General features: G+C 41.0%; 1 protein-coding gene across 1 annotated transcript; it reads right to left on the bottom strand.

Moving 5' to 3' along the window:
- Positions 1 to 9176: 9176 nt before the first annotated feature.
- On the bottom strand, positions 9177 to 9608 carry LOC123461712 (acyl-protein thioesterase 1-like). The gene has a single exon (XM_045153565.1). The coding sequence runs from the start codon at positions 9606 to 9608 to the stop codon at positions 9177 to 9179; it is 432 nt and encodes a 143-aa protein (XP_045009500.1).
- Between the last annotated feature and the right edge of the window lie 3022 nt (positions 9609 to 12630).

Raw genomic sequence — 12630 nt, 5'->3', positions numbered from 1 at the left:
CATAAATAAAGCTTTTAATAATTTTGTGAAATTTTTTGTTGTTGTTCCCTGAACTATTGTCTGTATTTAAAATTAGATGGAATCCAAAGACATAAGGGATTAATAGTATATTTTTTTATTCTTGATTAGGTTTGGGTGTTGAACTATTTTTCACTTTTGAAACTGTGACCATATTCAACATAATACCATGATGTGTCATAGCTATAGGCACAAGAAAACATAGCAGTTTGAAGGAATATTATATAGAAGATGATGTGCCCTGTTAAAAGAATTAAGCAAAAAGAGAAAAAAACCAGGGTAATTTACACTTAATACTACGAGGGAGGCTCTTGAAACGTTGTGAAGTTTTGAGGGGGGAATCTCTAGATATATTTTCTAATGTTCACTACAACAAATATAAGCAAGCTAGAACACCAATGTGGAATTCATGTTCCCAGATAGCATGTGTATTCTTCTGTAGAGTGACAGGATCAATTGCATAAGCACAAAGCCTTAAAATTGCTGGTGTAGCTGGGCGTGGTGGTGCACGCCTTTAATCCCAGCACTCGGGAGGTAGAGGTAGGAGGATCGCCGTAAGTTCAAGGCCACCCTGAGACTACAGAGTTAATTCCAGGTCAGCCTGGACCAGAGTGAGACCCTACCTCGAAAAACCAAAAAAAAAAAAAATTACTGGTGTAGAAAAGACCTTTTTTTCATTCAGATTCTTTGTTCATAGAACAGTTGTTTAGAAAACAGTTGTGGAACACATAGAACATGGTTTATAGATTTAATTTCACAACTTTTCAAATATTTCTTGTATTGTTCCAACCACTGCTAATATTTTTTCCCTTTTTTTTTAAATTTTTTTATTTATTTATTTGAGAGTGACAGACACAGAGAGAAAGACAGATAGAGGGAGAGAGAGAGAATGGGCGCGCCAGGGCTTCCAGCCTCTGCGAACGAACTCCAGATGCGTGCGCCCCCTTGTGCATCTGGCTAACGTGGGACCTGGGGAACCGAGCCTCGAACCGGGATCCTTAGGCTTCACAGGCAAGCGCTTAACCGCTACGCCATCTCTCCAGCCCCCCCCCCTTTTTTTAAATCAGTTGAGGCTGAGGGCAGGCTTTCCAGAAATGTCTCATTAATAATTTTAATTAGCTTTCTGGTAGTTACATCATGTTTCCTCATTGGATTTGTAAAACTTGAAGCCATAAAAATATTAGTTTGATGTGTATTGGGGGGAAAAGCTAAAAGTCTAATTTTTACCCTTTAAACTTTGTTATTTCCTTGTATAAAGTTACAAACCGGGGCTCTAATGTTTTCTTAATGCAGTGGCTGCCTTCTATTGTCTTCCTATAATGCAGATTGTTGGGAAATGTATAAGGACGTAACTGACAGGCAAATTTTTTTCTTCTACCCACGGAGACCTCTACCCATCACCCTTTCAGAACACAGTATGCCAGTGTACTGTGGGAAAGATTGAGATTGTATTTGCCCTGCAAATAAAACTAATTTGGGAAAGTTTTTAAAGTATATTGTTAAATTATATCCACAAATTAGTTAGATATATTTTGTGTAGTTATTTTAAAATACATTGGTATTTATTAATCATTGCATTTGGGGAAATGAACAGAGGTTTTGGTGAATTTTAGTTGTGGAGGATGATAAAGAATAGTAAACATTTGGATGAGATCAATCAGGGCGACCTACATTTTTTCTGTTACACTGGTGATCACTTAATTGATTTACCTCAGTGTTTAACAGTTTTGTTTTGTTCTTAAGATAACTAATTGTCAAGCACTGATAGACATGCAGGTTTTGGTGAGGTGGGAGCGGCAGGGAAGATACCGCATCACCTACTGCAGAGCATTTGTGTGTCTTTAACCCTCAGAGAACTCGCATTTTAGGGTGCTTGAGGCTGACTTGCAAATTAACTAAAGTTTTAAGGTAACCTTTTTTCCATTGTAAATATTTCTACCAGTTGGAAACTAGAACATTAGAGTGCTCTTCTGAATTCAATCCTATTTTTATTTTACACAGTATATCTCAGCTGTGATCTTTGGAGCAAAAGCCAACAGTAGGAAAAAATTAGTTTGCACCAGTTTCATGAAATATGTCTTTGGGTTTTTGTAAATAATTTTAATTCAAATAAAATGCTACTTTAAATACAAAAAAAAAAAAAACTCTAGAGGCATGCATCACCATGTACATCTGGCTTATGTGGGCCTCGGGGAACTGAACATAGGTTCGTTGGCTTTGCAGGCAAGCTCCTTAACCACTAAGCCATCTCTCAAGCCCCTATTGCTCATTTTATTTTATTTTTTATTCTTTTTGAGGTAGGGTCTCACTCTAGCTCAGGCTGACCTGGAATTCATTATGGAGTCTCAGGGTGGCCTCGAGCTCACGGCGATCCTCCTACCTCTGCCTCCCGAGTGCTGGGATTAAAGGCGTGCGCCACCACGCCTGGCTCCCTATTGCTCATTTTAAAACAAATATAGTAACATGGCAATTTGGACTTGTCCACAAAACTGTAGTTGAATTCTGTTCTTAAACTGCCACATTTCACCATTTATCACCTGATGCAATGAGCAAGAGAATGAGCCTGCAGAAAGGCTCACTATGTACCTTGACAGATGCAATACATTCAAGACTTCAGATAGCTTTCTCCTTTCTATGTAGTCCAGAATGCCAGCCCAAGGAATGGTGCTGCCCACATTTAGGGTGTGACTTCTCACCTTAATTAAATTAATCTAGACCCTCCCCCACATGCCTGGAGATTTATTTCCACAATGATTCTAAGTCTTGTCAAATTGACAACGAAGTTAACCATCACAGTAACAAAACCCAGCCCATGTAATCATAGCGATTAAATGAGATATTATATACAAAATTTAGCCATATAATAAATGCTCAAAGTGCATCATCATTCATCACAAGTGTTAAAACGAAGGAGAGTCTGGTGTGGTAGTCCTTGCCTTTAATCCCACTACTCAGGAGGCTGAGGTAGAAGAATCAGACTGCTATAGAGTGAATTCTAGGTCTGCCTGGATTACAGTGAGACCCTGACTCACAAAAAAAAAGCAGGAAGGAGGGACTAGAGGAATGGCTTAGCAGTTAAGGCATTTGCCTGCAAAGCCAAAGGACCCACGTTCAATTCCCCAGGACCCACATTAGCCAGATGCACAAGGGGGCACAAGCATCTGCAGTTTGTTTGCAGTGGCTGGAAGCCCTGGTGCGCCCATTCTCTCTCTCCCTCTCTCTCTGTCAAATAAATAGATAAAAACAAAATTTTAATAAAAGAAGGAAGGAGGGGAAAGTGGGGGGGGGGAGGAGACCATTACCATGGGATATTTTTTATAATCATGGAAGTTGTTAATTGAAAAAAAGCAGGAAGTTCTGGAGAGAATGCTCAGCAGTTAAGGTACTTGCAGAACCTAATGACCTGAGTCCCATTCCCCAGTACCCACGTAACGCCAGATGTGCAAGGTGGTGCATGCATCTAGTTTGTTTGCAGTGCCTAGAAGCCCTGGCAAGCCCATTCTCAGTCTTTCTGCCTTTCTCTCTCTCTTATAAATAAATAAGTGGCTGGAGAGATGGCTTAGTGGTTAATGCATTTGTCTGCGAGGCCTAAGGACCCGGGTTCAATTCGCCAGAACCCACATAAGCCAGATGCACAAGGTGGTACATGTGTCTGGAGTTCATTTGCTGCAGGGCCGGGTACACCTATTCTCTCTCTCTCTCTCTCTCTCTCAAATAAATAAAATATTTAATAAACAAATAAATAAAAGTGGGGCCTTGGGGATATGGCTCAGAAGTTAAAGATGCTTTTTTGCAAAGCTTGTTGGCTTGAGTTCAATATCCCAGCCACCCATGTAAAGCTGGAGGGGAGTTTATTTGTAGTGACAAAAGACCCTTACACCTGTGTGTACATGCAGGTACACACACATGTGCAAAGAAAAAATTTTAAAGCAGTTTCACCTTTTTTCAGTATTTTATTTATTTATTTGCAAGGAAGGAAAGAGAGAGAGAATAGATGTTCTAGGGCCTCTTGCTACTGCAAATGAACTTCAGATGCGTGCACCACTTTGTGCACCTGGCGTTATGTAGATACTGGGGAATTAAACCCAGGCATCGCTGGGCGTGGTGGCGCACGCCTTTAATCCCAGCACTTGGGAGACAGAGGTAGGAGGATCGCCATGAGTTCGAGGCCACCCTGAGACTCCATAGTGAATTCCAGGTCAGCCTGGGCTAGAGTGAAACCCTACCTCAAAAAAAAAAACCTCAAAAAATCAAAAAAAAAAAAAAAAAAAAAACAAACCAAAAAACAGGCATCAGGCTTTACATGCAAGTGCCACCACATTGGGCTACACTGACCCTTATTTTTTTTTCCAGGTAGGATCTTATTTTAATTTATTTATTAGAGACAGAGAAAGAGTATAGGCTTGCCAGGGTTTCCTGCCTCTGCCAATGAATTCAAGACACATGTAACCACTTTGTACATCTGGCTTTATGTGGGTACTGCAGAATTGAACCCTAGGCCATCAGGCTTTGCAAGAAAGTACCTTTAACAGCTGAATCAGCTCTCCAGTCCTGAAACTTGTTTTTTCTTTTTCTTTTTTTTTTTTAAGGTAGGGTTTCACTCTAGCCCAGGCTGACCTGGAATTCACTATGTAGTCTGAGGCTGGCCTCGACCTCACACTGAGTCTCCTTCTGTCTTGTCTCTCAAATGCCAGGATTAAAGGCATGTGTTACCACAACAAGCTATATGTAACTTGGTTTTTTATTGATGTTTGTTTGTTTTGTTTTGTTTTTCAAGGTAGGGTCTCACTCTGGTCCAGGCTGACCTGGAATTAAATATGATGTAGGTCGGCCCGAGTGGCCGCGCCACGCCTTCGCGGGCGCTCCTGAGCAGCGGCCCGGAGTAGGGGTCGGGGTCGGCGCAGTGATTCTGAGCTCCAGGCATCCGGGTGAGACCTGGGAAGAATGTGTTCAAAGGGAAACCTGGGAAGAAGCTGCTCTTTTCCTGAAAAATGTCTGCTTTGCCTCTGTGGTAAATTCTTTTGTTGAGAAAGAGAATTACCATTATGTCACCATATTAATGAAAGGAGAAGTAGACACAACTCATGATTCAGAACCAAAGAATGTAGAACCTGAAAAAAATGAAAGTTGGGAGTGGGTCCCTTAGGATGAATTTCCTCCACTAGACCAGCTCTTCTGGGCACTCCAGTGTTTAAAAGAGCAAGGCTACAATCCATTTAACGAAGAACTGAACCACCTAGAAGGGTACAAAGGAATCATCTCTAAGTGACCAAGAAGAGTCCTTGCTTAAAAAAAAAAAAAAAAAAAAAGAAAAGAAAAATAAGATCTTGTTCATGAATGAAAATATCTACATTTCAGAACAGCTACATTTTATTCAAAAAGTTCCCTATGATTACCCATAATAAGTCTTTTGGTATAGCTAGCACACCTTAAATCCTTATGGAATATGTTACTGAATATGTTCTAGATACAGAATAAGAGAAATAAGTATTTTTTGCTTACTTTGCTTTCTACATTTTCCTGGTAGCTTCTGTGTAGTTAATCAATGGCTTCACTGGAATAGTATGTAATAGAATAGTAGTATGAAATAAAGGTCCGAATTCAGGTGTCATAAACCAAAATCAAAAACAGCAGTCTATTATAGAATGTATCATGCTTGTTGGATTTCATTTTCACTTTTCCTTAAGTAGAATTTTTGTAGCACATTATGATAATTTATGGACAATTTTCTTTTGAGATAGGTTCTCATTCTAGCCCAGGCTAACCTGGAGTTCACTATTTAGCCTCAGGGTGCCCTTGAACTCATGGCAATCCTCTTACCTCTGCCTTCCAAGTGCTGGGATTAATGGTGTGTGCCACCATGCCCAGCAACACTATGACAACATATCTAATAAGAAGACAAGTCAGGCCAGTATGATGTGCTGTCCTTGTTTCTATAGAGAACCTATACTGAAAGTAACAGAAACCATCTACGTCTGTCTCCTACTATTCAAGGCCAGGTCCTCTGAACCCTTACTCCCTCTGCCTGAAAGCTATGTCTTTACATGCTAATGAGGAGATTACCCTATGGCACTGCACTTTTTCTCAAGATGTGAGGGGATCTCAAAAGAGGACTCTCAAGGAGGCCAAAAGTTAGTTTTTTCAGCAAACTAAAATTTGAGAAATTCAACAGTGGAAATTCTCACAGGACAGCATATGCACGGCCACAGCTTGTCCTCAGTTGAAGCTGATTTTCTTTCCTCTGCTGTGTATTTAGAAAGGGCTCTAAATTCTAAAGAAAGACTTTTCTGATATAAGTACCATCCCGAGACTTAGCATCAATCCACCAGCCAGCCAGTTCCTGTACATCAGTCTAGGCTCAGCCCTGGTGTGCTTGTCGTTTTGGACAGGTGTATCATCATCCGATGGTCCTTGTGGTGGCGGGGTTTCTCCATGGCTGCTGAGCAGGGACTAGCCACACTGCACAGGCTCCAGATGATCTCTTCATCCTCTACTTTGGGACCTTGTTCTTACAGCAGAATTCAGAGTTCACATGGCTAGTTTTTGGTCAGAGAGAATAAGAATGGTGCAGGAAACTTTTGGCTAGTGCTACCTCCCCTGTTGTAAAGTAGGACGGGCACAGATGACTGAGAACACTTTGCTAGGTACAACCCACTGCTATGTTATTTTATTGGTTTTTTGAGGTAGGGTCTCACTCTAGCCCAGGCTGACCTGGAACTCACTCTGTATTCTCAGGGTGGCCTTGAACTCCACCTAACCTCTGCCTCCCTAGTGCTGGGATAAAAGGCGTGCGCCATCACGCCTGGCTCCCCACTGTTATTTTTAATGATATTAAGACATTTCACTTTTTTTGAAGAGTCAGTATAAATAAGAACTTGCTGGTTTATATAATTGAAATACATTTATTGTCTTCAAGGTAAAGCAAATTATTATACTAATAAAATATAAATATTAAATGGTTGCTTAAAGCTTTTAAGTTGAGGCAAACATATGACTTCATCATTTATATCCTATATAGTCCATTGTTAAATTATTTCCATTATCAATTATCATCCATTTATAAAGATGCATTCTTTTTTTTTTTTTTAATTTTTTTGGTTTATTTTTATTTATTTATTTGAGAGCGACAGACAGACAAAGAGGCAGAGAGAGAGAGAGAGAGAGAGAGGGAGAGAGAGAGAATGAGAATGGGCACGCCAGGGCTTCCAGCCTCTGCAAGCGAACTCCAGACACGTGCGCCCCCTTGTGCATCTGGCCAACGTGGGACCTGGGGAACCGAGCCTCGAACCAGAGTCCTTAGGCTTCATAAGCAAGCGCTTAACCGCTAAGCCATCTCTCCAGCCCTAAAGATGCATTCTTAACATTGTTTTGGTCAGTTGAAATACAGCAGGAAAATTAACACAGTTCAAAAATATCAGCCATGCCAGGCGTGGTGGCGCACGCCTTTAATCCAAGCACTTGGGAAGCAGAGGTAGGAGGATCGCTGTGAGTTCAAGGCCACCCTGAGACTACAGAGTTAATTCCAGGTCAACCTGGACCAGAGTGAGACCCTACCTCAAAAAAAAAAAAAAAAAAAAAAGAAAAAGAAAAAGAAAAATAGCCATGCATTTCTGCTACATATTAATCTCTATGATAAGTATTGCATTAAGGTTCTGATTAATCTTTTTTTGTTTATTTGTTGTTTTTGTTTTATTTTTCAAGGCAGGATCTTGAGCTAGCCCAGGCTGACCTGGAATTTACTATGTAGTCTCAGGGTGGTTGGGAGCTCATGACAATCCTCCTCTCAAGTGCTGTGATTAAAGGTGTGCACCACCAAACCTGGCCGTGATTAATCTTTATTACCCATAAATTTGTTTTAAATACTTTCAGCAGTAATCTAGACACTTTGACAATATATATATATATATATATATATATATATATATATATATATATATGTATGTATGTATGTATATATGTATATATGTTTGGTTTTTTGAGGTAGGGTCTCACTCTGGTCCAGGCTGACCTGGAATTAACTCTGTCATCTCAGGGTGGCCTTGAACTCATGGCGATCCTCCTACCTCTGCCTCCCGAGTGCTGGGATTAAAGGCGTGCGCCACCACGCCCGGCTCACTTTGACAATTTAAAGGCAATTGGTTGCTATTCTTCACAAGAAGACTGATCTTAAAAAATGAAAATTTAGGGCTGGAGAGATGGCTTATCAGTTAAGGCACTTGCCTGCAAAGCCAAAGGACCCAGGTTTGACTCTCCAAGACCCACATAAGCCAGATGTATAAGGTGGTGCATGCATCTGGAATTCATTTGCAGTGGCTGGAGGCCCTGGTGCACCCATTCTCTCTGTCTCTCCCTCTCCCTCTCAAATAAAGCAAATTTTCCTAGTAGATTGTTCTTCTACAGTAAGTAGGCTTTAAATGTCTATAAGCTTAAACTGTATAAGTAATCCTAATCATTTTAGAAATTAATTTTTAAATCAGTCTTAATATTTCTAAACATACCAGAACATGATCTAACTTTTCAGTTGTTTACAGAAAAATAAAACCATTTAATTACTATTACTACCTGTATTGAAGATTCTAATAACTACAGAGGTCTGAATTTGGACTAAAGTACAGTTATTTGCAATATATAAAGTAATGTTTGGTTTTAATTTTCAAATAATGTAATAAGAACTCGTTACAGGATTCTGCTGAATTACATTTGAGAAAAGGAAACTAGCTGTTTCACTATAATACTAGTATGTTCAGGATTATATTATACAAATATATGCAAAGAAATTTAAAGATTATAAGTTTCTAATGAGGAGGCATCATCTGGTCTGTTTCATTGGCATATATTTGCAAATCATTTTAACACTGCAAACATCAGGGAGTTTAAAAATCAGACGTGAGAGCCAGGCGTGGTGGCACACGCCTTTAATCCCAGCAGAGGTATGAGGATCGCCGTGAGTTCAAGGCCACCCTGAGACTACATAGTGAATTCCAGGTCAGTCTGGGCTAGTGACACCTTACCTTGAAAAAACAAACAAAAAAAATCAGACGTGGGAAATGGTGTATACTATAGTCTACTACAATGTTGCTGGTGTAATCTACACAAGGCCTGTTAATGGTGTCAATCAACTGGAGGTAGGAGTTTATCAGTAAAATGCTTGACAGCTGTCATTTTCTGTTGACACTGTGCATCATGCCTTCATACATTTTGAAGGTTACATTCACTGGGTTTACCAGTGTCTTTAGTTTCTCAACAATCAGAGAACTAAATATTAAGGGAACTAAAGGGTCACTATCTCCACAACACTGGAGAATAGAAATGTCTCTGTTGATGCCACTGATAGGACCCTGTGTAAGTGAAGAGCAAAGTGGAAGCAAACAACTGAGTGTAGCGCCACCCGCCCCTTTCTGTTGCGATGTACAGAGATAAAGCTCCTCCTGAGAAAATTCTCCCAAAATAATCCTGTTAGAAGGAATGCCATTCTTCACCTCTTGAACTATCAAGGCTTTTACATTTTCTGCTGCCTGTTTAATTCCAGATCCATCCTCCTGAGAATCTGGTGAAAGCCCAATAGTATCAAACCAGGAAGGCCTAGCCATGTTTATATTTAAGGTAAAGGCATAATTGCCATATGCAGGCAGATATATTTGATATGTGAACTTCTGATACCTGCAAAATCATTTGCCCATCCATGCCCAGTATCTCCCAGTCCCCAAAGGACAATAACCCCACTGGTGGCCTTGCGGGTGGCAGGCATGACGGGCAACAGGGCCAGTGTCACTGCTCAGCGGACAGTGCTTTGGAAGCAGAAGGGAGAGTGGGCTCCCGAGGCGCAAGAGCCAAGAGTCCGAGTCCCTGCATGCCCCACTGCGTGTGCGCTCAGGCGTGTGCGCGGCAACACCCTTTTCACTTTTTCATTCTTAATTCTTTTCTGAGTATACAGAGCAGTTTTCTGGAAAGCCATCTGATGTTTATTTTTTGTGGTACTGGGGTTTGAACCAAACCTAGAGCCTCATATATGCTAGGTTTGACATGCAGTATGTGTGTTGTTATAACAGACTGAATAAAAGGCAAATGTGAGAATTTAACTTTTTCTATTGTCAGACATTAAAGAAATTTGCAAAAGTATAAAACAGTGGTATTTCACTAGTGAATTCTTTGTTGTAGAAAAAGTCACTTCTGGGCATTGATGGTGCATGTCTTTAATCCCAGCACTGAGGAGGCAGAGGTGGAAGGACTGCTTCTGAGTTGGAAGCCAGCCTGAGAGTCCATAGTGAATTGCTTTTTATTGGGAAGAAGGCTTTAAAACGGAGGAGCTGAGGGTTAAGAAGATAATTGGGGGCACTAAGATTAAAATACATTACATACATGTTTGAAAGTATCAAAATTAAAAAGAAAAATTTACTTTCTGAAAAGTTATGTTAATATGTACTTGATTTTTATGTAATTAGTAAAAGTATTTTATGGCTGGAGAAATTGCCTAGTGGTTAAGGCACTTGCCTGCAAAGCTGAGTTAGATTCCCCAGTTCCCATGTAAAGCTTGATGTATACAGTGAAGCATGTATCTGGAGTTATTTGCTGCAGCTGCATCTCTGGTGCTCATATTCTCTCAGGCTGTCCCTCTTCTCTTTATCTCTCTTTGCTTGCAAATAAATAAAAATATTTTAAAAAACATAAATATGATGTAGTCTCAGGGTGGCCTCAAACTCACAGCGATCCTCCTGTCTCTGCCTCTTGAATGCCGAGATAAAAGGCGTGTGCCAGCACACCTGGCACAACCTCCTTTTTGAGACTGGTCTCTTACTGAACCCAGAGCTCACAAATTCAGCTAAGCTAGCCAGCCAGCAAGTACCAGAGATCCTCCTACATCCAGCTTCACAGTACTGGAATACTTGAAAGGTAGAGAAAGAAAGATCAGGAGTTCAAGGTCATCCTCAGGTACATAGCAAGTTTGAGGCCAGCCTGGGCTACATGAGAGCTTATCTGAGAGAGAGGGGGTCCAGGGTTAGAGAAAATATAAATGACTCTTTGGTTGTATCTATAAGCAGTAAGATAAAATGAAATATCCAAGGCCCAAGGCAGGAATTACACAGATTCAGGCTTTTAGTATATAGCAGAACCACCCAGTGGGGTTTGCTTCTTGGCCCTGGGGGACTTGTTTGCCAGCTAGAGCTCTGTGCTTGGGAACGTGGTTGCAGCTGTTAGATTAAGCTCAAGTCATACCCTTCAACTGGATGGATGCTCACCTCCCTCTCACCCCAGGACCTGCCATGTTTGCTCTAGCCACAGCTTCCAGTTTTCTCCTAGCCCCTCCAGTCATTTCTGTAGTACTATGCATCCTCTGATGTCTCATTTGTCCAGTGGTGTAATTTCCACCTCCTGCCACTCATGGAAGATTCCTCAAGGATTGGCATTTGAGAAGTCCCTTTCTAGCTCCTGGCCACTGCCCATGCTCCTCACTGCTGGGTCTCATGCTCTCTTCATCCAGTGATGGATTTACAATCAGCCTTTCTCCATGTGAATTTTCTACCAATGTCATTACCCCAAAGATGGCTGCAATTGTCCACTTCCTGTAGAATTGTCATCACCTTTTAATTTTCCTCTAAGATTTTGGCAGCTTCCCATGGCTTGGTTCTCCCTGGCCTGTCTGAGATTCAGCTCACATAAGTAAGGGTCTTCAGGAGCTTTTAGCCACCCCCATGCCTTCCCCAGAGTAATCATTTATGAGGATAAATGATGTAGCTCTATAGGTCTTACCAAATATGAAGATAGAAGGTGTTGAAACATATCCTAATCCTTCTGCCTCCACCTCTTCAGCAATATTCTACTGGCATGTGCTACCACAACTGGCCCATCTTTTATTTATTTATTTGACACAGAGAATATGGGTTTACCAAAGCCTCCTGTCACAGCAAAACAAACTTCAGATGCATGTGCCACTTTGTGCATCTGGCTTTACATATGCACTTTTTTTTTTTTTTTTTTTGAGGTGTGGTCACAATGTAACCTGAGTTGACCTGAAATTCACTGTGCAGTCTCAGGGTGGCCTTGGACCCACAGTGATCATCCTACCTCTGCCTCCCAAGTGCTGATATGAAAGGCATATGCCACCTTGCCTGGCTTTTTAAATGTTTATTTATTTATTTGTTTATTTACTTTTTTGAAGTAGGGTGACACTCTAGCCCAGGCTGACCTGGAATTCACTATATAGTCTCAAGGTGGTCTTGAACTCATGGTGATCCTCCTACCTGTGCCTTCCAAGTGCTGGGATTAAAGGTGTGTGCCACCATGCCTGGCTTATTTTTATTTTTTAGAGAGAGCAAGAGAGACACAGAGAGAATTGGCATGCCAGGGCCTCAGCCACTGAAATCCAACTCCAGATGGTTGCACCACCTAGTGAGCATGTGCAACCTTGGGCTTGCTTCACTTTTGTGTGTCTGGCTTATGTGGGATCTGGAGAGAGATTGAACATGGATTCTTTGGCCTTGCAGACAAGAGACTTTAACAGCTAAGCCGTATCTCTAGCCTTTTTTTTTTTTTTTTTTTTTTTTTTTGAGGGAGGCTATCACTTTAGTCCAGGCTGACCTGAAATTCATTCTGTAGTCCCAGGCTGGCTTGGAA

The sequence above is a fragment of the Jaculus jaculus genome, chromosome 6 (genome assembly GCF_020740685.1).
Source record: "Jaculus jaculus isolate mJacJac1 chromosome 6, mJacJac1.mat.Y.cur, whole genome shotgun sequence".
NCBI classification, from domain to species: Eukaryota; Metazoa; Chordata; class Mammalia; order Rodentia; family Dipodidae; genus Jaculus; species Jaculus jaculus.
This window is presented reverse-complemented; position numbering and strand designations above follow the sequence as displayed.